Source organism: Podarcis vaucheri (assembly GCF_965113315.1).
Source record: "Podarcis vaucheri genome assembly, chromosome: 3".
NCBI lineage: Eukaryota > Metazoa > Chordata > Lepidosauria > Squamata > Lacertidae > Podarcis > Podarcis vaucheri.
In genome coordinates, this window is record NC_138761.1 from 84,181,442 (window position 1) to 84,208,083 (window position 26,642).

Here is a 26,642-nt window from a genome sequence, read left to right on the forward strand (position 1 = left end):
ATTTTTCACTTTGCTGTTCAAATCAATTGTTATTTAATTGTGTGTGTGGCTGGTTTTTCATTGTTTGGTGAATTATTATATATTTGGTGATACTCAGTGGTGTTTGTCTGCCAGCAGGATGGGCATCATCTGCAGAACAGATTCCCCCTCCCCTCTGCTTGCCCCTCAAATGTCCTCTGGGACCGCCCTGAAGCAGATTTGAGAGTGACATGGCAGGCTGCCTGGAGGTGGAGTTAGGAGAAGAAGGGGCAGTCTGCCCAGTTAATGTTAGATATTGTCTGTGGTTGCTTTCTTCTTTTTAATTTGTATTATGTACATTTATGAAAGGCATATAAAAAAACCAGGCTTTCCCAGGCCTATCAGTTTGTCCTTCAAAATCTGCTTTGAGTGGAAAATAATCGGTCTCTCTTAAACATCTTTAGCCATCTAAAGCCAGAAAGCTGGCCCATGGATATTACCGTGATGCCGTCCTTGGTAGAGCTAAAAAATGATGAACACAGCAAGACCATCAACCTTCCACCAGAGGTCAGGATTGTTCCTTCTTCCTGTCGAGGACTGCAGTATGTGCTTGGGGATGGCTTACATATGAGACTGCTAGTTCAAGGAGGTGTCAATAATACAAGTAAGAGTGACTTATATATGTATTTTTATCACCAGCGTTTTGCCTAAAGTTGTAAAGCAAGTAGATCAAACTGTGAAGGATTAAGTATGTTTTCAAGAAAAACGGCAATTGAACCAAAAAAGAAATGCCAGATGTGGGGATGGTTTAACTTTTAGCTGTGAGATTTGCTTGAACTGACTTCACAATGTGGGCAGATTCCCTTTTTTTCTTTCGTTAACTCCAGCTTGGATTTAACTGGATTTACTCCCTTTGCTGTGTCCTAATGAAAACAAAAGTTAGTAACATACCTCCCTTCACAGGCAAAATGAATGCATGGCAAAGTAGCATTGCAGGATTAAAATAAGAGTTTTCTGTTAGCTTGCCTAGTTTTTTGAGTCCTTTTGAGATATAAGTCTGCACTCAGATTGTGTGTTTCGCTAAGTTGAACTGAATGCTGTTTCTGAAATTTTGTCAGTTCACAATGCCCCATGTCTTTGAATTATTTTTATTTTTCTTCAGTAATGTTGGCTACAGTACATTCCCATAGTTAAGCTTAGCTTAGTTAAGCTTAGCTTAGATTTAGGCTGAAATTCTATACCCACTTATCTAGGAGTAAGCCTCCCTTAAAAGAATAGGATGTAAGTAAGCGTATTCAGCTTTGGACTGTTACTTGCATGTAAGTGTGGATTTTGCATTGCTGTTGTATGATGTCACTTTGCTAGCATGATATAATTTTGTGGTGGTAGCTGTTGCATATTGAATATTATTGGGAACTATTTTATTTTTTACATTTTTTAATCCATGTACATTTAGAAGCCTTCCTGGTATGACTAAAAATATGTTATGTTGCTGTTTGACTGGAATTGTGCTTATTTCTACAGCTTCCTGGGGTGGCAGATTACTTCTGACAATGTGTGTATAAGATGCCCCCTATTTTTAGGGACTCCAATTTAAAAAATAGGGGATAGATTGCTCCGTGTATAAGACGACCCACAGTTTTTCACATAATTTTAAAGTAAAACAACCTAGTCTTATACACGGAAAAATACGGTATCTTGTTAGTTGGTTGTATATTAGTGGGATATTTTTTAAGTAGCTTCCATTTTAACAAGGCCCACAAAAATAATCCTGGTGACCCACATATGTGGGGTAGATAACAAAAGAACTGGCTGGGTGTCTGGATTCAAAGTGCAGGGCTAAACTTGCTCTCCAGCAGCAGAGAGCCCCAGTAGCAAAGTTTACTTTTACAAAAGGCAAGCAGCTGTATAGTGTTGTGGAATATAGGTTAGACCCTTTTATCCCATTTAGTCCACTTGTAAACAGTACTCCTCTCTTTCTACTCCACTTGCAATGAACAGACCACACACTGTTAAGTAAGTTTAAAATGCTTTACTTACAAAATGTTCCAAATGTCAGATTCATGTATTTATCTAAGCAGCAGTAAGGAACGCAGACAGAATGCTCTTGGGTAGAAAATACAGAAAGGTATTTTACTATAGCTGAATGCGTGGACAACAAGCCAGATCTGAACATAAGAAACCTGCTGGATCAGGACAAGGATCCATCTTGTTCCAGCACCCTGTTCTTATAGTAGCCTAGCAGATGCTCACAAGCAGAACCTGAGTGCCAGCATTCACCCCCACCCGGTGATTCTCAGCAACTGGCATTCAGAGGCACGCCACCTCCGACACTGAAGGTGGAAAGTAGCCACTGTGGCTAGTAGCAATTGGTGGCCTTACCCTTATACCCTTATACAGTTCTCTTTTAAAACCATCCAAAGTGGTGGCCATCACTACCTCTTGTGGGAGCTAATTCCATGGTTCTGCTATGCGCCTTTCTTTTATGAGTGCTTTCTTTGATCTGTCCTGAGTCTTCCAGCATGCAGCTTCATGAGCCCAAGTTCTAAGATTACGAGAGAAGAAAAACTTTTCTCTGTCCACTTTCTCTGCACCATGCATAATTTTGTCATGTCTTCTCTTACTCGCCTTTCCTCTAAACTACAAAGCTCCAGATGTCGTAATCTGGTTCATCTCTTGCTGGGCTATTAGCCTTGTCATCTTCAGCCCACTATGTGTTATATGACAATAATAATATGTGCCCACCATACATTGTACCATGTATGATAGGTCTGAACTACTTGAAATGTGGTATATTTTTCCTTCTGCATCCTGCAGTTTCTAAATGTCTTCCGGGGTGAATCTGGATGGTAACATTGCTTGCTTTTTAATGCTTAAAGTTATGTGGATTGCAATATTCAATATCTTTTCAGAACTGGTACCAGCTCTGGGTGACATCCTTAAAACCAAAAAGAATTGTACCTTTTACTGCCAGTCTTGCCGCGAGAGCGTAATAAACAACCGGTAAGTGCTGTACTCCCATTATAGTTTGCCTCTGGATGAATGGGTTTGCATAGAGCTCAAACGAACAAGTGACAACTTCTAGAGAACACTAGTTTGTACTGATCAGGGCAGAAAAACATGTAGCTGTAGTGGATTAGGTCGTTAGGCCAGGGGTGGGGAACTTCAGCCTGTCTTTCTCTGGCTCCTGGATCTCTCCCCACATCCCACTGGCCCCATTTAGCACTCCAAATCTTTGCCTGAGTAGAATGTGTCTTTGAATTCTGATACTGCCTGTTACATGTCTGTATAGACCAGGGTTTCCAGTTTTTTTGGACTACAACACCCATCATCCCTAGCTAACAGGACCAGTGGTCAGGGATGATGGGAATTGTAGTCCAACAACAGCTGGAGACCCAAGTTTGGGAAACCCTGACATAGACGATAGAGAGGGTGGATGGACAACTGAGACTAGCCAAGTTTACAAAGGTAAACTTTATATTCCTTGCACTTTATGCCTCTGGCTCTGACCGCCACTGGCATGTGGCCCCAGGAAGATTGCTCAGGAATAAATGTGGCCCTCAGACTTAGAAAAGGTTACTCATACCCCACCCCACCCCCCATGTTAGGACTCTGCTTCAGAGATTTGAAGATCTAGGAATTTATGACCTTTTCTTCTAATCTGTGTCAGTTATGAATAACTCATTGTTCTCCCTGTCTTCTCCCCTTATTGTTTTATTTTAACACAATTTCTTTTTGTTTGTTACATTTTTAATTATCCTCTACCTCTCTGAGAGCCTTCTGGCTGAAGAGCAGGCTATTAAGGTTTCAAAATAAGCAAATCGTGTCTTCACACCTAAGGAACAGCTCTGGAAAGCTAGCTAGCTGTTTTGCGATTTTTAGTTGATCTCAACAACGGTACTTATTGGAATATTTCTCCTCCTTGGTTTTTTAGTCATGGGCCGTTGCAGTGCTATGCATTGCTTTGTTTACTACCCGTGTGTGCCCACATCTGCCCTATATATTTAAACACAATTATACCACTTTAAACAACCATGGCTTCCCCCAAAGAATCCAGGGAACTGTAGTTTGTGAAGAGTCCTGTGAAGTTGTTAGGATACATCTAGCCCCCTCACAGAACCACAGTTCTCAGGGTGGTCCAACAATCCTTCTTCCCAGGGAATTCTGGGAATTGTTGCTCTGCGAAGGGAATAGGGATCTCCTAACAACTCACAGCACCCTCAACAAATTGCAGTTCTCAGGATTCTTTGAGGGAAGAATAATCATGCTTAAAATGTACGTTATGGATGTGACCTATGTTCCACACTCTCTTGGTATCATGGTAGTGAGAGAAAGATATTTTTTTCCCTCCTCCCATATAGCTTGCTGAGAGGCCATGGCTGGTTTTCCCTAATCGGGTACGACCAAGGCTGCTTTGGCACATGGCTGGCAGGGAAGGGAACAATCCTTTTCATGGTATTGCTTCTGCCATTCAGTAGCTCTCTGAGATCTGAGCCAAGTGGCATTTAAACTAACTTTTCTGACGTTGACCCTTCCTCATTAATCCCAAATATCACTGCACATTTGCAGTGCGGGTACGCTGAAAAATGAAATGCAGGTGTCATCTGTTTAAGCTTCAGCTTACTGCATTACATTTTGTTTCGAGTATTATTTTTCTAGCATACACAGAAGGCTTGGTTATTAAGCTAGGGAAATATATTGCTCCAGGTTCCAAGCACATCCACGGGATTGAGTGCCTTTTGCTTTATTTTACTGTCTGACAGAAATAGATTTGTAAATGCTTTTTTTGCAAAAATAAAGAAGCTACACAAGATTGTAGAAGCAAGTACTGAAGGGATTAAACGAGACACTGAAAATGTTTTGTAACTATCACACTCTGCCTTGTGTGTTGGTATACGTATAAGGTACTTTCTTAGGTCTGATATGAGTCTGGTTTGATGTGTGTCATTAACATCTACCTAACTTATCATGTAGACGCCCATCAGGCAGAGGATGGTGGGGGCACGGGAGTTCTGCTCCAGACACTGTTACATTAACTCCTTCCTGAATATCAGCCAAATAATTGCATTCTTGCCAGGCTCAATCTGTGTTGCATGAAATCTAAGACTGTTCAGTGGTATGTAGTTTTAAGCCATGACTGTTTCAACCATGGCTTAGTGTGTTGGGATACTGCCAGGGAGATAAAGTCCATCATGGCCCAAGCCGTGTGCCGGACGTCCATCGATCTCCCGTAGTCACGCAGATTCAGCAATTAGCGACATGAGTTTCTTCTAGAAATACCTTGCCACATTCCAGGGCTCATGCATGCTCTATCAGCAGATAATGCACAGCAAAAGTCGCACTCCGGAGAGTATTATTTACAAGCTTTATTCAGCGTTGATCAGAACAAAGAAAGACATGACTGTTCTGCATCAGTGTCTCCGACAGAGAGAGAAACGAAAGCAACAGCAAACTTAAACATCCTGTGAACAGGAAATACGCAGGCTGTGACACAAACATCCTGCTCTCTTTTAAGGTGGAACGGAAATATCCTAACATAGTGTTGGGTAGGGAAGAGGAGGCAAGCTTTCTTCTTTAGCACAAGATCAGAGTGTCAGAAGTGGTATGAGAGAACTGCCATTGCTTGCAATGTTTACATTACATCACCACCCCCTGCCCTGGTCACTGGTCAGACTGGATTTATGGGTTTTAGCAAGACAGAAGAAGAAGAAGAAGAAGAAGAAGAAGAAGAAGAAGAAGAAGAAGAAGATAAGCTCCTAATAGTGCAGTTGGCACTGCTGGAATTAATGGATGGTATTCCGCTGTTTTTTGTGGCTGCATAAGTCCCCCCTCTCCTTGCCCCATGCCATTACCAACTGCTCTGGAGGGTTGGGGAAAACCCCAGACAGATTTTGGAGGCATGTGAAGGGAGGCAGGGGAAGATATATTTGCTCTGATGCTCATTCACTTAGGTGTTATATTGAATACAACTCAGAATATGTAATATTTCAGAAGGCACCTATTGACTATGAAAGAGCTAATGAAGTTTAATTTATTTTTCTCTCCCACCCTATCCTCCCAACTTCCTCAGACTGTCAAGTTTTTTCTTTATTTTTAGTTTTTGTATACACTTACCTGCATGACCATATTAAGCAGCACTTTTGAAGGAAAAATAAAATAATGTTAAGTCTACTGAATTCCCCACAGCAATGCCTCCACCATTTCTAGAATGTTTTCTTAATCTCTAAGCTTTTGACCAGTATGTTCTTCTGCCCATGTTCAAAAAGAGCTTTTTTTTCTTCTATTAACATTTCCTTCAGGAGTGAAGGTGACTCCCATCCAGAATCTACTTACTAACCTATATAGGCAATCTCGCCTTTCTTGAACTGTGTTAGCCAAGGGCAGAGTTGGGGTACCTGTGACCTTCCAGATGTTGTTGGAGTCTGTCAGGGAACTGACATCAGAGGAAAGGGAGTTGGTAGGGCTCCCAGAGACTGGGAGAGAGTCAGCAGCCAAAGCAGGGACCAGCAGGGGGAGCGAGGGGTCTCTGGAGGAGGATCTCAGTAATGCTGAGAGAGACGCAGCAGCCCAGGCAGGAAACAGCAGGGGAGAGAAAGGGGTGAGAGACACGTCCAGCGAAAATAGCGGGGAGGTGTCAGAAGCAACTGTAGGGAGACCCATTCTTCGCCGGAAGCTGCCACGTCGTGAGTCCAGGAGACGCGTTTCCGTTAAGGAGCTTCTTTGCTGGAAACGTTTCCGCAGGCAGCCACTGTCAGACTCTACTAGTGACTAGAGCAGACATGTCTGAGGAGCTCTGTCACACACAGAGGTTTGTGGAGCCGCACAAACTCTGAGGGGGCACAATTTTAAGCACAAGCAGCTAATCATCCCCTGACAGCAGTCTGACAGTCTCTGTACGCTGCCTGTGCAGGAGAAAGCATCATGAGCAACCCAGCCGGAACCGGAGAGGCAGGGGTTGGAGCTGGTCCAAGCTTGGAAGAAAGGTATCAAGCTCTGGAGGTCCAACTTGCGCTGCAGACGGCGAGGCTCGAGGAGAGAAGGGCTCAGGATGCAGACAAAAAGGGGAGAACCACTAAGTTCCCCAGAAAGGTACCAGGATTGGTGCAGAAGTTTGGGGGGGACCCCAAGGATTACCATGCCTTTAGGACAGAGATGCAATATGCCCTTAATGTGCAGTTTGATGAGTTCCCTGATGAGGAATCGCGAGTTGCTTTCGTAATTGGGCATCTTGAGAAGGGGGCGCGAGACTGGGTTCGACCCCTGATGGCAACGCACAATGATATCCTAAAGGACACTATGAAGTTCTTTCGTGCAATGGATATCATGTTTTCCAGCGATATTGAGGAAGGGGTGGTGCGCAGACAGCTAATGGCTTGCAAGCAGGGAAGCAGATCTGTCCGTGAGTACTGGACTGAATTTACCATGCTGATTCACAGATTGGGGTGGGATTTATCGGCGGCACCCATTCAGATGCTATTTGAAGAAGGTCTTTCTTCGGCTGTGAAAGACGAGCTGTCCCGGAGCCCCAGGGCGGTGTCTATGGATCAGCTGACCAAATCTGCGCTGACCATTGGAGCGCGCCAGGAGGCAAGAGCCTTGGAGAGGCGGGAAGGGAGAGGGGAACGTTGGAAGGAGTTCCGCATTCCAGACATTCCTGAGCCAGCTTTCCCGCCGGCAGAGCCGATGGAAATCGGAACAGCGCGCGCGCGCGCAGTTTCAAAGTCCAGTGAGGGGGCTAAGAAGGAGGGAAAAGGAGCCCGGAAATGCTATCTCTGCCAACAGCCAGGCCACTTTGCCAGAGTCTGCCCCCAGAGGAAGGAATGGCAAGGGATGGTGGGAGCTGTTGAGGGGGGAGAGCAGGGAGAAACGGAGCATGTAAAAGCCAACGCCTGGTTGCCACCGTCAGGGCACTGCAGCCAGGCCAAAGAGCAGTGAAAGTGCCCGTGCCAGAAGCTCCTCGACCTGCTCTAGTGATTGAAGTGTCGCTAGAGCTGCAAAATGGACACCCCCTAAAAATAAAGGCGCTGTTGGACTCAGGCAGCTCCTGCAATTTTATGAGCAAGGAGTTTGCTGCTGAACACCAGATACAGACTATCCCTTTAAGCAACCCCCTGCAGGTGACCACGATCGATGGCAGGGAACTGTTGGGAGGAGGAGTCAGCTTGCAGACCGTCCCAATGATAATGAGGGTGGCAAGGCACACAGAACTGATAGCGTTTAATGTGGCCACCTTGGGAGGCGCTCCCATTATTTTGGGAATGAGCTGGCTAGCCCTACATGATCCGCTGGCGGGCTGGCATCAAAGAGTGGTTTCCTTCGGTTCAGCACATTGCTTAGAACACTGCAGGGGGGAAAAGGGGTCAGCAGGGGCCCAAGCCACCCTGGCAGGGACTGAAGTAATGGAGAAGGGGAAGGTGCCACCACAGTATGCTGATCTCAGCGACGTGTTCAGCGAGAAGGAAGCTGACCAACTACCCCCGCATAGGCCCTTTGATTGCCAGATCAATTTACTCCCTGGAGCACAGCTTCCTGTAGGCAAGTTGTATGCCATGTCAGACAGGGAAATGCAGCAGTTGCGAGAGTTCATTGACAAGAACCTGAAGAGAGGCTTCATCAGAGAGTCCAAGGCAGCGGGGGGTAGCCCAGTGTTTTTTGTGTATAAAAAGCACACGGACAAGCCGAGGCTTGTATGTGATTTCCGGCAGTTAAATGCAGTGACAGAGCCGGCGGCTTTTCCTATGCCCAGGATTGATGATATTTTGACCAGGGTGCGGAAAGGAAAGATTTTTACAAAGCTGGACCTAAGGGGGGCGTACAACCTGATACGTATAAGGAAAGGGGATGAATGGAAGACCACCATGTTCACCCCTTTGGGGGCATTTGAATACCTCGTTATGCCTTTTGGATTACAAACAGGCTCCGCGTGTTTTCAAGCCTTCATGAACCACGTACTGGGGCCTTTGCTCTACAAGAATTGCGTGGCCTTCTTAGATGACGTGTTGGTGTATTCAGAGAATGAGGAGCAACATGTGAGAGACGTCAGAGAAGTGTTGAGCAGGCTGCAAGCCAACAGGCTGTGGGTGAAACTGGAGAAGTGTCAGTTTCATACCAAGGAGGTGGAATTCCTGGGGTACCGCTTGTCAGACAAGGGGTTGGCCATGGACCCCGGCAAGGTTCAAGCAGTGCTGGAATGGAAAACACCCAAAACCAAGAAGGATGTGCAGAGGTTCCTAGGGTTTGGAAACTTTTATCGTAAGTTCATCCGAAACTTCGCCCACCTGACGGCGCCCATCACGGACTGTCTCAGCAGTAAAAAGAAGTTTGTTTGGACGGGGGAGGCGGAGCGAGCGTTTGAGGAACTGAAAAGGGCCTTCGCCTCTGATGAACAACTTCTGCATGTGGATTTACAAAAAAAGCTGAGGGTCGAAACAGACGCTTCTGACAGAGCCATAGGGGCGGTGCTTCTTCTGCAGCCGGGGAAGGAGGAGTCAGAGTGGCGACCGTGTGCCTTCTTTTCGCGAAAGCTGAACAAATCCGAGAGGAACTACACGGTGTACGACCGGGAACTTCTTGCGATTCATGAGGCCTTCCGGAGATGGAGGCACCTGCTAATTGGTGCACAACATAAGGTGCAAGTGTGCACGGACCATAAGAATCTAGAGTATTGGAGAACTGCGCGAGTGCTCAACCAACGGCAGTTGAGATGGGCCCAGGAGTTCTCCAAATTTAACTTTGAGATTTGTTACGTGCCAGGCCCAGAGAACGTTAGGGCGGACGCTCTCTCACGCAAACCTGAATATTTGGAGGGGGAGGGTGCACCCGAAGAGATCCATGTCATTCCCGAGGACCGCTGGGTGTGTGGGGCGGCATTGGTGGGGCAAAGGGAACTGGTAGAGGGAACGGTGCAGGATGAATACGCCCAGGACAAACTCAGGGGTCTCAGGAGGGAGGGAGACAAACCCGGGGGTTTTGAGGAGAGAAACGGGGCGTTGTACTACAAGGGAGCGTTATATATACCTGAAGGGGAATTGAGGGAAAAGGTACTCAAGCAACTGCACGATAGCCCCACAGCAGGGCATTTTGGGCAACACAAAACCATGTGGCTGGTTACCAGGGAATTCTGGTGGCCCAAGGTCAGGGAAGATGTGCGGGAGTATGTGAGAGGGTGTGACCAATGCCAACGAGCCAAGGGGGAGAGGCGGGCACCGGCAGGTTTATTAGAACCACTACCCACGCCGGAAAGGCCATGGGAGGCAGTGGCAATAGATTTCATGACTGATCTGCCAAGGTCCAGAGGGAAAACAGCCATCATGGTTGTGGTAGACCTGTTAACCAAGATGGCCCACTTTATAGCCTGCTCACATGCGGTCACAGCGGAAGAAACCGCTAAATTGTTTGTGGAAAATGTGTTTAGGCTGCATGGCGCCCCCTTGAGGGTGGTTTCTGACCGAGGGAAACAATTTACTTCCAGGTTCTGGAGGAAGCTCATGAGCTTATTGCATGTAGAGGTGAATTTCTCAACTGCCCGTCATCCAGAAACCAACGGGCAGGCGGAAAGAGCTAATGGTGTCCTCCAGCAATATTTGAGGTGTTATGTGAATGACAGAGAGAATGATTGGGTGGAGAAGCTGGCGTTGGCAGAATTTGCCTACAACAATGCAGAGAACGTGTCCACGGGGATGAGCCCCTTTTTGGCTAATCACGGGTGTCATCCCCGAGCCTTCCCAGGGGGGGAAGGGGAGAACTGGAGCGTTCCAGCTGCAGAACAGTTCGTTGAAGAAATGGAAGCGATCCATCGCCAGCTCCAACTTAATTTAAACAGGGCGAAGGAGGAATATAAGAGGCAGGCAGACAAAACCAGAAGGGAAGGGGAAAGCATTAGGGTGGGGGACCAGGTGTGGCTGTCCACCCAAGGGTTACCATTCAAAGGGGGTTGTAAGAAGTTAAGACCCAAAAGGCTGGGCCCATTTGAAGTCACGCAGCAGGTCAACCCAGTGGCTTTCAGACTCCGGTTACCGAACCACATGAAGCTGCACCCAGTGTTCCACAGGTCGTTGCTGTCACCGTATAAAGGGGACAGAGAAGGGAGGGTCAATAGGGGACCAGCTATGGAGGAAAAAGAACACAGCTACCATGTAGCGGAGATTCTCGATTCCAGGTGGAAGGGAGATCAAGTAGAGTATTTGGTAATGTGGGAAGGGGAGCCGGAGTCGGAAAACACCTGGGTCATGGCAGAGGATGTAGATGACGAGGTTTTGATAGAAACTTTTCATCAGAGATTCCCTCGTAAACCTCAGCCAGTGGCGAGGTTCCGGAGGGAATACTTCGCCACCACCGACGAAGAAGAAGAGTTGGAGGGGTTCTCTGATTCCGAGGCGGAGGAGGATTCAGCGAGCCGGAACGAAAACCGATGGAGGGAAATGTTCGAGACGTCTGAAGATGAAGAGGATTCTTTTCGGGGTTTCAGCTCCTCACCGCCCAGAGGAGAGAGTAGGGGCGGGGGGGAAGGGGGCCCTGGAGGGGAGGTGGATGTCAGGGAACTGACATCAGAGGAAAGGGAGTTGGTAGGGCTCCCAGAGACTGGGAGAGAGTCAGCAGCCAAAGCAGGGACCAGCAGGGGGAGCGAGGGGTCTCTGGAGGAGGATCTCAGTAATGCTGAGAGAGACGCAGCAGCCCAGGCAGGAAACAGCAGGGGAGAGAAAGGGGTGAGAGACACGTCCAGCGAAAATAGCGGGGAGGTGTCAGAAGCAACTGTAGGGAGACCCATTCTTCGCCGGAAGCTGCCACGTCGTGAGTCCAGGAGACGCGTTTCCGTTAAGGAGCTTCTTTGCTGGAAACGTTTCCGCAGGCAGCCACTGTCAGACTCTACTAGTGACTAGAGCAGACATGTCTGAGGAGCTCTGTCACACACACAGGTTTGTGGAGCCGCACAAACTCTGAGGGGGCACAATTTTAAGCACAAGCAGCTAATCATCCCCTGACAGAGTCCAACTAACATCAGCCCAGGCCAATCTCGCCTTTCTTGAACTGTGTTAGCCAAGGGCAGAGTTGGGGTACCTGTGACCTTCCAGATGTTGTTGGAGTCCAACTAACATCAGCCCAGGCCAGCTTGTAGACCAACAACATCTGGATGGCATCATGATGACTCCTGCTTTATCAAAATGACTTGTCCATACACTAATTGGTTTATGTCATAACAACTAACCCTTTCACTTTCATCCCTTTCAGGATGTTTCTCAGAGTTCTTTCCCTTCCCGGTGAGAACTGGGGTGATTTGGTGGAGGAATGGTGTTGTCACCCCAACCCCTTCAACGACAGCGTGCTTCAGCCACAAAATGGAGACTGTTTCCTTGGGCACAATTATTTCCTGATTAGTTCAGGAAGTGAGCCAACTGGGCCAAGTTCTGAAATCCCTCATTCAGAATCCCTGGGTGCTCCTTCTAGAAGCAGTGGCTCTGTCTTCGTGAGTACACTGGAGAAATAATAATGGACAAGCCTACATTTGACATTTGTTTTGATTGTTAGAGGATTGGTAGAATTATAGATCTGATTGGTAGAGTCATAGATCTGAGATCATCTAGTCCAACCATCTGCAATGCAGGAATATGCAGCTGTCCCTTATGGGGATTGAACCTGCGACCTTGGTGTTATCAGCACCATCCTCTTAAGCAACTGAGCTATTAGAGAGCATGCATAAGAGCCCAGGTTTGTTTCCCTAGTATCAGCAATGAAAACAGGCACAGGCAACCAGCTTCTCTTTACGTATTTTTGCAATTAGCACTCTCTATTAAACGTACTTAAACTGTCCCTGTGATTGGAAACCCTGGCAGGCCAAGGTTTCACAGGGTTTACAGCACCTTCCGATCTTCCTGCTAATTCTGTCAAGATCTCAAAATCTCTGCCTCCATCCCTAGGCTTAGCCTTTCACATGTTCAGGTGAACATTGCCTTGGTAATTGTAATATTAAAAAGTAATATTAAAGTAATGTTTGAAGCAACCATCACACAGAGAGAGAGAGAGAGAGAGAGAGAGAGAGAGAGAGCGTGCACCATAGGACCGCTCTTCTACAACACCTGAAGCAGTACTTTTCAGTGGAGCAGTTCACTCATTCTTCTGACACTCGACATGCAATACATTTTTGAATAATGAGCTGTTGAAGTATGCACTTGTGTGTTAAAAAAGCCAAAATAGCAGCCGATCCTTCTTTATTCTCCCCCTCACCTTTCCTCTCTCTTCCTCTCTCTTTCTGTCTGGACCCAGCACATGGCATCTCTTCTGCAAATCATCGTTTAATACAATTTTTAAACACCTTGAGGTCACACAGCATTCTAGCAGCTGTCTCTAGGGGGAAGTATTTTCTTCCTGACTATGTCAAGGACCTTTTGGAGCAGAAGCACAAAAAAGATATTAAGAGAGTAGATTGCCAGGAGCTGAAAGTTGTCAACACAAGATACATTGATTTAATTTGTGTGGCAAAAAGTATTGCCACTTTTGTCCAAACCGGTGAAAACACTCTCAGCTCGTTCCTCTTCTGCTACCTCATGTACTTCTAAGCAAGAGAAAAAATACATTGGGTGTGTAGCAATTGAACCTGGAATCTCCTGCAATCCTAGCCTTGTCTGCACAGAAGTAAGTCTCATTGAATTCACTGGGGCTTACTTCCACCTTTGTAGGGTTAGTATTGCTGCCTTTAAGTGCTTTGAATATTTAAGGAAGGGCTATATAAATATTAGGACGTGGGTGGTGCTGTGCGTTAAACCACAGAGCCTAGGACTTGCAAATCAGAAGGTCGGCAGTTCGAATTCCTGTGACGGGGTGAGCTGCCATTGCTCGGTCCCTGCTGCTGCCAACCTAGCAGTTCGAAAGCACATCAAAGTGCAAGTAGATAAATAGGTACCGCTCCGGCGGGAAGGTAAACGGCATTTCCGTGTGCTGCTCTGGTTCGCCAGAAGCGGCTTAGTCATGCTGGCCACATGACCCGGAAGCTGTACACCGGCTCCCTCAGCCAAAAAAGCGAGATGAGCGCCACATCCCCATAGTCGGTGACGACTGGACCTAATGGTCAGGGGTCCCTTTACCTTTATATAAATATTGCTTCTCCTCCTTTTCTTATGTGTAAATCTTCCTATGTTCCTGATCATTTTAAGTTACAGCATCAGTACTCTTTTAAGTCATGATAGCAAACCCCATGCAGAAGTCTTCAGACTTAAACAATGTGGGTGGAATTCAGCATCGCACTCTTCCAAACGTTTCTGTTGCTTAGAACATGGGGCTGATAAGGTGAAGGTTGCAAGTTCAGCCCTCGTATGAGACAGCTGCATATTTCTTCATTGCAGGGAATTGGACTAAATGATCTTTCGGGCCCCTTCCAACTCTACCATTCTTTGAAATTCTATGAAATCTGCACAAGAATTTCAGTGCCATATTGAACAATCCCCCTTTTCTCTCCCTGCCCCTGTGCATCGTTCTAGGGGTCCTCCTGACCTTCCTGTTCCAATTGGGGGAGGTTGTGTGGGGGAAGGAGAGGGAGGAAAGTCCCAATATGCAAGTGGAAGTCCTCCCTCTGATGGGTGGCATTGGGTGAATCCCATCCTGAGATATTATATCCCCATGTGCCATGCTTGCAATGTGTTTAACAGCTGATCCCTTGTGTTCTGTCTTTGGGGTGGTCTAGACCAGGCTTCCTCAACCTCGGCCCTCCAGATGTTTTGAGACTACAATTCCCATCATCCCGGACCACTGGTCCTTCTAGCTAGGAATCATGGGAGTTGTAGGCCAAAAACATCTGGAGCGTCGAGGTTGAGGAAGCCAGATCCTGACACAAATTTGTAACAGCTGGGACCAAGTGCAATAGTTTTTAAAAGGTTGACTGGAGTGATTAGTCTTTCTGGATTGGCAATAGTCTCCCTTAATGTGAATACGATAACTGAGGTTTGAAATCAAAATGAAGCCATTTGTTCTGGGATGCAAAATGCAACCAAAAGTTTGAGTGAAGTTGTTTCAATAGACTTAACTTGGCCACTACAACAAGGTCCTGTGCCCAGAAGTCTTTGTATTTGTGGTCAGCCTCAGGTGGAAGACATCACTCATTATCTCTTAGCCTGCCCCTTATATAGAGACCCAAGAGACAGCTTTCTGAAACCTTTGTTCACACAAGCAAGCAGGTGCACCAGGCAGAAATAGTTCCCTTTCTTTTGAGTGACAATAATAGCTTCTCAAAACACAGAGTGACCCTCTGTTCGCTGACTGCAAAATAAATCAGGATAAAGGAGTTCGATAAAATCTCTATAAATTGTTGTGGTGATTCAGAGGTGAAATCAAGCTGGATTTGAGTTTGTTGGTGTGTCTGGTAACTTCTCTTTCTTACATAATGGATGATGGTTTCTAATTATGGGTGTATGTTCTGTATTATTAATACTATTGCCATATGTTTGTCATGGCCATTGGCTAGAACAGTAAACCTATGAAGTTAATAAACTTAACCCTTTGCTTTGATTTTGACATAACATTTTAAAAATTCAAGTGTGTGTGTTTGTGTGTCAGTCTCTCTCAGTCTGTAAATGTTGCTTCTTTGCCCTACAGAATTCAAAGGCAAATAGAAGAGTAATTTGCAGACGCTGCAAGACATTGTTGGGAGAGGTTCACTCCTCAGGTACGGAGTATGTGAACAAAGGATCCCTGGGCTGTTTCAATCACTTGCAGCTTGAGGATGTTTTTGTGTGCTGCACCAGTTATAAAAACACTGTGTGACATCCAGTGATGGCCACCCATTTGTACAATAGAAATCTTGGGCTGTGGCACGATACTACTAGTTTTCTCTTCTCCCTGCCCTGCCCAAATCTGCTCTGCAGGGTCCTCCAACACTCTGGAGCAGTTTTTGGGGGGTAAGCAGAGTTTTCAGGAGGATGAGTGAAGGGGAGAAGCCCAGTTGCGTGTGCAGATAAGTTCAGTTACATATCACCATTATTCATAGAGGTTTGCAGGCCAGTGTTTGGGAGAGGTTTTTTTAATAATATCAATCTGCTATTGGGCTCCAGTAATCCCATTTAATGTCCTGTGTGGAAATGAAATTAATTATTTCAAAATGAACTCCAGTTTAATGTATTTTTTTGGGTAACTTATTTGTTCATTTGTGGCTTAGTTAAACATTTAAAATAAAATAAAAATAGAAAAGCAAGCAAAGGTAAAGCACTACAGGTCTACAGACCCTTTAATGGTTGAGAATCACATGGAGCATGAGGTGGTTCAGGACTTGTATAAAAATAATCTACAAAAATTCAAATGGCTGCTGGTGTCTGCAGCAGCTGCTGGCTTGGGAGGATATATGAAACATAAGACCTTTTCAAATATATAACATGCTACTATTTTTAAATATGCTTTGATAACTGTTTTGATTTCTTCTCTTCTTTGTTTTTTGTTGTTGAAAGTGTTCTTGAAAAATTAGAGAGTTTGGATGTGAGTATTTTAAATAACTTGAAATACTTAGGGGTAACAGTGGTTTATCAGTCAGGCTTGTCATGTGTTGTTTTTAGTCAGCCCTACTCCAGCAGTCTGACATGAAATTTTAGTGGGCAAAGCTTGATCCAGATCTATGGACAGACTCAAAATGGTTGCAATTTTTTGAGCAAGAGGGCAGTTTACATCTGAAGCCCCCTTCCCATTTGAATACACTCCGTCTCCTTGTAGTATATGTGTGGTTTATGTATTAGTTATTTGTCCCACGCCTGTGACTCAGTAAGGCTTCAGCTCTGAGATTTATTCTGCATTTGGTAAATATAGTACAGATACTTATATTATTTTTACTTCTAGGTGCCACAAAATACTATTTCACTGAAGTGTTTGTTCAGCCATCTGAAGAAGGTTTTGACATGGTACCAAGGTGTGAAAGAATTCTGCATTTTTAAACTTTTCAACAGTTCTGCCTTTGTTTCATTTTTTCCTGTACATTTCATGAAATATAACATAGATTTAATGGTATTTGAAACCATGTTAATTAAGTGCATTCCTTGCTTTTTCTGTTCTTTCTCCTGCTAAGAAGTGTTAATTAGACTGTGGCATTAGGAAATGGAATTCTTGAAGTCAAAAATCATCTGGCTGATTAAGGGGTGCCAGTTTCTATGGTACTCTGTAGCCATCAAACATCACAAACTTTTTAAAAGGTGCTTATATTTCTTCCCAGTAGACGGAAATGTGCATTCTTCTTCCTTGAACCGAAAGTCCATTCCAGAAGCCTGAACTGTATCTAATCATGTATGGATAATCTATTCAGGGGGCAAAGGAGAAGAGAATATTTTTTTATCCTCCCCTCTGCTTGCCCAGACAGATGTGATATGTGGTATTAGACACATTATGGCTTGGGTTGTTTGTGTGCTACTCAAGCTCTTAGACTGCACTTCAGCTTTTGAATGCACTCTTTTGGCATATGTGTTTCCTCTCCATGTATCTTCCTTATAGATGATGTTCAGGTCACGCACTAATCTACTGTATTCTCTTGGCTTATCATCCTGCTACACCAGGTGTGGAGACCTTTGGCCCTCCAGATGTTGCTTAACTGCAATTCCCATTAGCAAGCATGGCTAATGGCCAAGCATATTTGGAGTTGGAGTTCAGCAACATCTGAAGGGCCAAAGGGGTTTTCCCACACCTGTTCTACACTATTCATTATAAGGCATAGTGCAAAGCCAGATTCACAATGTGACCGAAACAGTTAATACTTGCATTTGCCCCCCTGACTGCTTTCCCTAGTATTCCTACTGGTTATCCTGCCCTTGAAAACCGCTGTTATCATCCTTGCAATGCCCTTGTAACATCCCAGTTTATGATGTGCTTACAACAGTATTAATAATCCCCAGCCTGAGCATTAGTTTGCTGTTGTAGCAAGTTTTAGGGTTAATCAGTGGCAAATTATGCAAACTTAAAAGTTGCTGTAATTAATTTCTGCCATGAAACATATAATTGCCAATTACAAGCTGATACTTGACCATCTTTTTCTAACCTGCACAGCAATCAGTTTCAATTAGAGCTTTCTTCCTTTTTTTAATTGGAGGGATGGCTTTTAAATAAAACATTTTTGAACAAATTTCATCAGCTGTACCTGTGCTGCAACTACCTTGCATTGTGATGACGATTATATGGATTAGTTTCTCTCTTTATGGAGGTGGAAGATTTTTCAGCACATGTTGTGTATGCACTATGCCAGGAGTCAGAAATTTAGAGATAGGAGAGAATAAGGATATGCTGAAGAGACAATAGACATTTGTGTTTATATGTTAGTCCTGAAAAGGGCCACAAGCTCTTTTGGACAGGGTTGAGGTCTGGCATGTACATACAGTCAGGCTCACATTATAAGATGCTGGGGATTATTTTCATTAAGTGCATTCCCTTTGCCTTGAACCTTCTGGAATGCAGTACTGTATTAGATCAGGTGTGACATTTTATTGTATAGTGGGGGTGGGGAATCATTGCTAAGGAAGAAGGTACAGAAATTTGGTTGATTACTACATGTAAAGAACTCCAAACTGCTTTTGTTTCTGTACTGCAGAATAGTTAATGGGCCAGTTTTACCTCAACAAGGCATCTTGAACAGGACACTGTTTTATTCCTGCCCTTTGCATTCTTCATGCTTTGATGATACTTCCATGTCCTTTTTTTTACTACTCTTGCTGTTTCTGCTGTCCAAAGCCCTACTAAATATTTTTGTGTGATTGGGGCTGAAAGGTACCTCTTCCATAGGTAACAATGGCACTGGAAAATGCAAATGTCTCATTTTTCAACAAGCCTTGCCCTGATTTTTCTCTCTCCTTTTACGTACTCATTTGCTTTTCATGCAATGGCAGTCATTATTAAGCTATCTTTGCTTTTCAAAAACAGGTCTCCCTTTATACAAAGTGTTGTTGCCCAGTGCCTTGAAGAGCTTTCTTTTGCTAGAAGCACATTTAGGTTCAGCATACAAGGAACTGATGGGACAACCTACATCTTGGTAAGTTGCAGACCTGTTAACTTTTTCATACTGTGATATCCTACGACTTGGCTCCAAATCTTTCCATGCTGTTTAGCTTGCTCACCCTTGCTAAGCAGACTTTGTTAATTCTTCTAACAGTTAACAGTGCAGTCTGATGCACAGTCTACTCAGACGTAGATCTGAGGGACAGTTAATCCCAGTTAACTGTCCATAGGATTGCACTCAAAGGCTGCAACCCTATGCCTGCTTACCTGAGAGTAAGTCCCATTGAACTGAATGGGATTTACTTCTGGGCAGACTGCGTTCAGTGGCACTGTTCCTCTTTAAGGGGCGAGTAGATATGTAGGGTTGAATTGTAGTTGCATTCCTACAGAAATTCCAAAATGCAATTGAAATTATTGGCACAATTGCATTGTGTAAGGGAAGTCAGGACTTCATCACCATTTGCCATGGAATGTCCATTGTTATAGCACTTCCAAAATTTGTCATCTATAGTAAATGAACAGGATTTGCATGGGCAGTGCCCTAGATTTGGGATCTAGGGCTGCAGCCATAGGGTCCAACTACTTTGGTGATGAGAAGCTGTCTATAAACAAATAATAAACTATAAATACACATACCTGAAGTAAATTCCATTTAACTTTGTAGGACTTACTTCTAGGTACACATGAATCATAATCATGGGAATGCTGGATTTGAAGTTTCATTGCCCTTTAACTCCATGTTTATAAGTGTGCTTCTGTCTGTGTATGCAAAAAAGTTAACCAGTCAGTGAAATGAACATAGCAAGAGGGCAGCCCGATTGTTCAAGGAGTCCTGGAGCAACTTGGCAGGGGGTTGGACTCGATGGCCCTTGTGGTCTCTTCCAACTCTATGATTCTATTATTCTATGATTAACTTTCCTATGAGGAAAGCTTACAGTGTTTGGGACTTCTTAATTAAGAAAGGTGGGTAGGTGGGGGCAGGGTGGAGCCAGGCACGAGAAAACTCTATAAGATTATACATGGTGTGGAGAAAGTAGTTAGAGAGAAGTTTTGCTCCCTCATAGTACTAGAAACTGGGGTTATCCAGTGAAGCTGAATGCTAGAAGATTCAGAACAGACATAAAGAAGCAGTTCTTCACACAGCGTGTTCTTGAAACTATGGAATTTGCTGCCACTAGATGTAGCAATGGCCACTAACTTGGACGGCTTTAAATTGGGATTAGACAAATTTGTGGAGGACAAGACTATGAATGGCTGCTGGTCATGATGCCACTGAATGCCAGTTGACAGGCAGCATGAGTGGGAAGAATGCTGTTGTGCTCATGCTCTTCTTGTGGGCTCCCTGTAGGCATCCGGCTGGCCACCATGAGAACAGGACCTGGCCTAACTGGGCTTTCGTTTGACCCAGCTGGGCTGCTCTTATGTTCTTAAATGGACTGGACCCCCACCCCACCCCCTTTTTAAAAACAAAACAAAACAAAACCCACAACATGTAGGTTTGTCTCTTCATTCACAGATGTGGCTACTAAATTCTGACACGCTGCTGGTGGAATCTTCAGGAACGCTGGCCTGCAGTAATATTTTTACAGTGTTTGAACATGATATGTCGTCTGATTTGAGGCCGTTAAAGAGTCAGAAGGCTATCAAAGTCCTTTACCATCCCTGTGTGAAAAGCAGAAATAAGGAGTAAGTACCTGCTGTTTATGTCGCTTCTATTAAAACACCGTAGCAGGTTATTATTTTATTGCTATTGTTCAAATCGCCACTGTTTTTATTTAAGCCAGTGAATTCTAATACAGAAAGGTTTTATTTCACCTATTTGAAATGGGTGAAGCAAAGTCATCATAGTGTTTGACTACAAAACAAGATATTGCACTATTTTATATAATACAGTGTGGGTATAATTGTGGTATGAGGATATTTGTCTATATTCTGCTGATGGCTTTAACTGATGATAGAGCAGAATTTAATTGTTTTAGTACTTGCCCTGTTAAGGAATATGGGCTTCTTTAGTGTGCTTACTTTTTCATCTGTTGGCTTCCTGATCCTGGCTTTTATTTTGCAATATATAAGCAGTATGAGGTTATAAAACATCTGTTCACTCCCCCCCAAATGCCTTAAGGTTATGTGAGGGCTAGCTTTAACCCCTTGCCTCTATTATTTTAATATCCTTTTGGGAGCCACTCAGAGTGGCTGGGGAGGCCCAGCCAGATGAGCGGGTTGTAAGTAGTAAATTATCATCATCATCATTATTCACACAGCCATGTTCTCTAAAGGTCCATGCATTTAGCTGGCACATGAACATTTTTTCTGATAAGGGTGATTCCTTTCATATATTCTCAATGTAAAAGAAACATAGTTTCTCTTTGAAGTTATAGTCATTCACCTTTTATTAACTCCACATGTTTTAATGATTCCAAATGTATTTTCTTCAGCAAGGAATTTTGTACAGGTGGGACAACTTCATTTTTCACGAATAATTCCCATAAATGGAAGCGGAGTTTTTAGACTTAAAAGTAGTCAGGGAGAATAAAGGTGGGAATGACTTTATGCACATATGTACTGATATTTATGTCTAAGTGTAAAGAAATCCTGTTTGCTTAAACGGTGTTTTAGTGAGTAGTGCGTAATGTACAATCTACATTTGTAATGTGTTTGGTGAGGGAAGTCTTCTGCCTGGTCAGATGAAAGTTGGTTTAACCTTCACTTAGGGACCTTAACTGACAGCTGAAGAGGGGTTGGAGATAGAACTCTGTGTGCAAATGAAGGGTAGAAAGTATTTGAACCACAGTTCATGGCTCAGTTGGTAGAGCACGAGGCTCTTAATCTCAGGGTTATGGGTTTGAGCCCCACATTGGGCAGAAGGTTCCTGCATTGCCGGAGTTAGACTAGACGACCCTCGTGATCCCTTCCAACTCTACAACTCTATGATTCTATATTCTGATTGGTGGCTGCAGGTTTAGAATTCTTAGTTAGACTGTGTGATTGGCCGGGGCTGGACTAGAGGGGCCAGAAGAAGTGTATATATGACCAGGTGCTGGTCAACAGTAACTAGCTATTGGTTAGCCAGCCCTTGCTGGTCAGAGGGAGATGAGGGGAGAACCTGCCTACAGCAGTAAGGGAGAACTGGGGGGAGCCAGTTTAGAAAGCAAAGCTTTGGTACCCTGTAGGAGAGCCAAAGGAAGAGGACAAGGCAGCAAAAACAGACCTGCATTTAAATAGGTCAGTAGGGTTGAAGCAGAGCTAATGCTTTTTTGTGGTAAAGAACCAATTTACATGCTAATGCTTTTGTAGCTTTTGAAGCAGCAGATGCAATGGGGTGCCTTTAAATTTGTAGGACTGTTGGTTGACAGGGTTTTCTTTTATAAACCACCACCTGCACTCCATACCCTGGATGAAGTACTTTCTAGTTCATTTGTTCGCTCTTTTAAAACTTTAAGGGACATTTTAAAAGAAGCTTGTGCAGAATATGCGGTGCTGAATGGCTTTCTTTCTTCATAATTTTAAACAGATGGGCAAGTCTCTTGATGCACAGACCGCATAATAGCAAGGGCATTTTTGTCTCCTCTGAGAGACTGAATGAGGACATAAGGCAGGAGGCTACTGTGGTGTAACTAGCATGGGGTTAGACTAGAGTGATGAGGTTCAATATGGGAAAGGTAAAGGTAGAGGGACCCCTGAACATTAGAGCCAGTCGCGGACGACTCTGGGGTTGCGACGCTCATCTCGCTTTATTGGCCGAGGGAGCCAGCGTAAAGCTTCCAGGTCATGTGGCCAGCATGACCAAGCTGCTTCTGACAAAACCAGAGCAGCACACGGAAACGGCGTTTACCTTCCCGCTGGAGCAGTACCTTTTTATCTACTTGCATTTGACGTGCTTTCAAACTGCTAGGTGGGCAGGAGCAGGGACCAAGCAACGGGAGCTCACCCCGTCGCGGGGATTCGAACCGCGACCTTCTGATCCGCAAACCCTAGGCTCTGTGGTTTAACCCACAGCACCACCCGCTGTATTCGTATTCAAATCCTGACTTAGTCATTGAAGCTCAGCAAGTGGTCTTGGACATTCACACTCTCTCAGGTTATCCTACATTACAAGTCTAAAATAAACTCCATGTTCACGAGCTCTTTTTGGGAAAGACAGGATACAAAAAACATCATCAATATTTTTTCCAGCTTGTTTGGATAGGGCCGAAGGCAAAAACTGTGATACAAAGAAACTGAGACAAACCACTTCTTTGTTTTTTGAGTGCCTTTACTCGAGATACATTTAATCACTTGCTTTGGGCTTCACTCCCTTCTAAAATAGAATCTTAAGTCCTCCGGTATAGAAGCTGGTGAACTGAATCATCAGTTTGTTCTTGATTGGTTTTTGTGTGTATGTGACCTTTAAGTTTTTTGCTGTTAAAACCAAGAAACCGAAATTGAAAACCTGATTGCTTAATCATTTTAAGGAAGGTTTAGCTTTAAAACCATTTAAATTTTTATTTTCAGTCATACAGAGTACACTTGAGCATGGTAGCATATAAAGCTATATTCTCGTTCCTCTTTCTTTGTCGGCTGTATTTTGGGAGAGCTCAGTTGCAGTATAATAGGTTAGCTATCTGTTGTACTCCCTATCCATATCCAACTGAGGACATCTGAGCAACACCAGAATATTGCTCCGAGCTATGCAAAAATCAAAACAAAAAAGCAGTATGAGGTAAAGTTTGGTCCCACCACAACAATTTATTTTCTCTCATGCAGCAGGCTCTTTGGATCTCAGCCCAGTACTTCTGGGTAATTTACATTTGCTCTCAGTCCTTAGCTTCTGCCTCATAGAAGTGTTTACTTGGCTGTTGAAGCTGCTTTTGGGTAGCTTGGGGACTTCTGTGGATTATCTTTATCTGTAATAGTCTTGGAGCACAATCTTTAGCACCTGCTCTCATAAGTAAACTCCATTTGAAGTTGGTTGGACTTAACATCCAAATAGTGTGTTTAGAATCACGGGCAGGTTGGGCCAAGTGACTCATGTTCACATGCAGATTATTCTGAGTTTGCTCTTGTGTTCCTTTCACTGATACCCACAGATATAGATTATAAACACACGTCATCAATATTCAGCACACTCAGCAATGTGTATTTGCTTTAGACTCAAGGCTGCTCATGGAACTGTATTAGGAGCAAAGCTGCCTCACTTCTTAAACTTGTATCAGTCCCTTATACCCTGTTCTTCCCCCAAAGAGCTCAGAATAGCTGACATATAGTTGCCAGGCAATTCTGCACTGAGGTCGTTCTTTGGTTCAGAGTTGATTGGCTTTAGAAGTAAAATTACAGCATGTGCCTTCAGATCATTCTCTGAGGGGGTTGTTGCTTTAATTAAGTTACACCATTTCCACTTTCTTAGTGCTTTTCTTTCCCTCATAATTATCTTGGCCAATGAAGAATCATGTAGTGAAGATAACAATGTTAAGACACTAGCTTGAGTTTCCTCAACTTGGTGCCCTTTGGATTTTGTTGCACCACAACATGTTATCCCTGACCATCATCCATGTGGCTTGGGAGGTGGGAATTGGGAGTCCAAAATCTGGATAGTACCAGGTTCGGGGAAGGCTGTACTAGTTAATCAATTACACCTGGGATCACTTAAATGAATTAATCTGGTTTAGGTGATGTGGTGATATAGTCCTTTAAGATTAGCTTGCGGGTTACATGGGAATTTGTTTGAATCCCTGGAATAAGCCTAAACACAGATGCCTCTCATTAAGACCTCAAGGCCAGTGTTGAATGGTAATTAAAGACACATACTTATTTCATTGGGCGGAAGGGGTGAACGCACATAGTCAGTGTTCCCTTAAAACCTGGGCTGCAGTGAGCATAACAAGCTTTCAGCATGGATGGTCAGTGACTGTTTGGACCTTAGAAGATACTGTATTTTTCTGTGTATAACATGCCCCCTATTTTGGGGGACTCAAAATTAAGAAAATGGGGGGAGATTGCCCCCATGTATAAGACTCCCCCCCTTTTAACATTTTTTTTTAGTAAAAAAAAACCTTGTCTTATACACAGAAAAGTACAGTATTTTGCTTTGTTGCTCAGCCTGCTTTTTACCAAGTTTTATTTTAATAAAGTTTCTTGTATGTTTTTATGGAAATTGGTCTCACTTGAGTTTCTAAATCTTCGATCTTGAATACATATTCAAAGTGGGTCATTCATTACAGGTGAGTACAGGGGTTCCCAAATTATGTCAGCCAATCAGGGAAGTTGTTTGGGGCCATGCTTACTAGGCAGGCAAACATTTGTTGTTCTTTTAGCAGTGATCCATTAAAAGATTTCTGAAAGTGGTGACATAATAAACCACTTCTTACTGGCTCAGCCCTAGTTTGGATAGCATTGGTTGCTTTGACTCATTTTGTACTTTAACTGGCAACCACTCTTTTGTGTCCAACTCATGGAGGTACACAAATGAAACCAGCTATGGGAAGCATGTGACCTTCCAGATGTTGCTAGACTACAGTACCCATAGTCCCTCGCCATCATTCTACCCTTAACATCTGGAGGGCCACATGTTGTGCACCAATGGTTTATACACTGCAAGTATATGGAAAGAAAGATCTGTTTAAAAATGGGTATTCTGTAGCTACATAATGAAGGAAGTGGGGCCTGGCCATCAAACTTGTCTCTTTCACTGCACAGCTATTTGCCCATAATGAAGCTGCTTCCAGAGATCCATTTTCTGCTGTACTGTGTACCATAAAACTCAATGACAAATCTTACATTTATTGCCCGTTATTATTGAGATACCTTATTAAGAAGGGAGTGTGGGCTTTTTGTTGTTCTTGGTGTTTGTATATCTCCCTGCAGTTAGTAATCACTTTCTGTAATTTGAAATATTATTGTGGATTTCATATATCAAGCTCTTAATCCATTGAAAGACATAACTGATCTCCTGAAACATTATGTACTCAAAAGACAGAATTAGATGCTCTAATTAGAGTTCTGATTCTCATGTCCCCCACCCCCCAATCCCCTTTTTATATTGTCAAGAAGTTCGTTTGCACCATTAGTAGAAATTGCAAGACAAGACATCTCTTGGGTAATGGTGGGATAATAAATCCCTTAGTAATGTAGCTGTCAGAATATTTTTTTTAAAAAAATCATTTTAATTTTCATTGCAAATGCTAAGCTAACAAGGAAAGACTTGGGAAATAATGATTGTCTTCTAGTGGACAAGAGTACTGTCAAAATACACAAGGACAAGTGAAAGTTAAGATGGTTTTCTGGAGTTTTGTACATGGCAAGTTCCCTCACCACAGCTGAAAGCTAGTTTTTGATGCAAGCTTTGTGCCTGTTTGATTAATGTGGGATGGGAGGGGGCGCTGCTTGGACAGGGCATTTTAGGCTATGATTTTCTTGGATTATACCATGTCAGGCTATTGCAGAGGTGTGAGAAGTGTTTCCCTCCCCCCTCCCATTCTGAGAACCGTCTTTTCTTATATGGAACCTTTTGGGAACTAGAAGTGGTGGGTGGTACCAAAAGTGGAAAAACTGGGCAGAACAACAAAGGGGACTCTTGTTTTTGTACATTGGACTGTATTTTAGCTGCACAGAAGTTGCCCCACTCCAAATTAAAGGCCCTTAAAAGTCTAAAGTAATAGGACAGGCTTTGCCTGGTCCTTTTAAAGATGCTAATGGAGAGAACTCCCTTATAGAGGACTATATTGTGGAAAGTGCCCCACAATTTTGATGTCATGCCTGGGAAA

The 26,642-nt window shown here is 44.0% G+C and overlaps 1 protein-coding gene across 2 annotated transcripts in view; it reads left to right on the forward strand.

Moving 5' to 3' along the window:
* Nucleotides 1–26,642, forward strand: part of UBE3D (ubiquitin protein ligase E3D) — a 56,075-nt gene that overhangs the window by 2,669 nt on the left and 26,764 nt on the right. For both annotated transcript variants that reach the window (XM_082216954.1, XM_082216955.1), the window contains exons 2-8: nt 423–622; nt 2,871–2,961; nt 12,187–12,421; nt 15,541–15,610; nt 16,768–16,837; nt 18,829–18,937; nt 20,420–20,589. In XM_082216954.1, the coding sequence (XP_082073080.1) occupies nt 423–622; nt 2,871–2,961; nt 12,187–12,421; nt 15,541–15,610; nt 16,768–16,837; nt 18,829–18,937; nt 20,420–20,589 (945 nt within the window). The remainder of the gene's footprint in view (nt 1–422; nt 623–2,870; nt 2,962–12,186; nt 12,422–15,540; nt 15,611–16,767; nt 16,838–18,828; nt 18,938–20,419; nt 20,590–26,642) is intronic.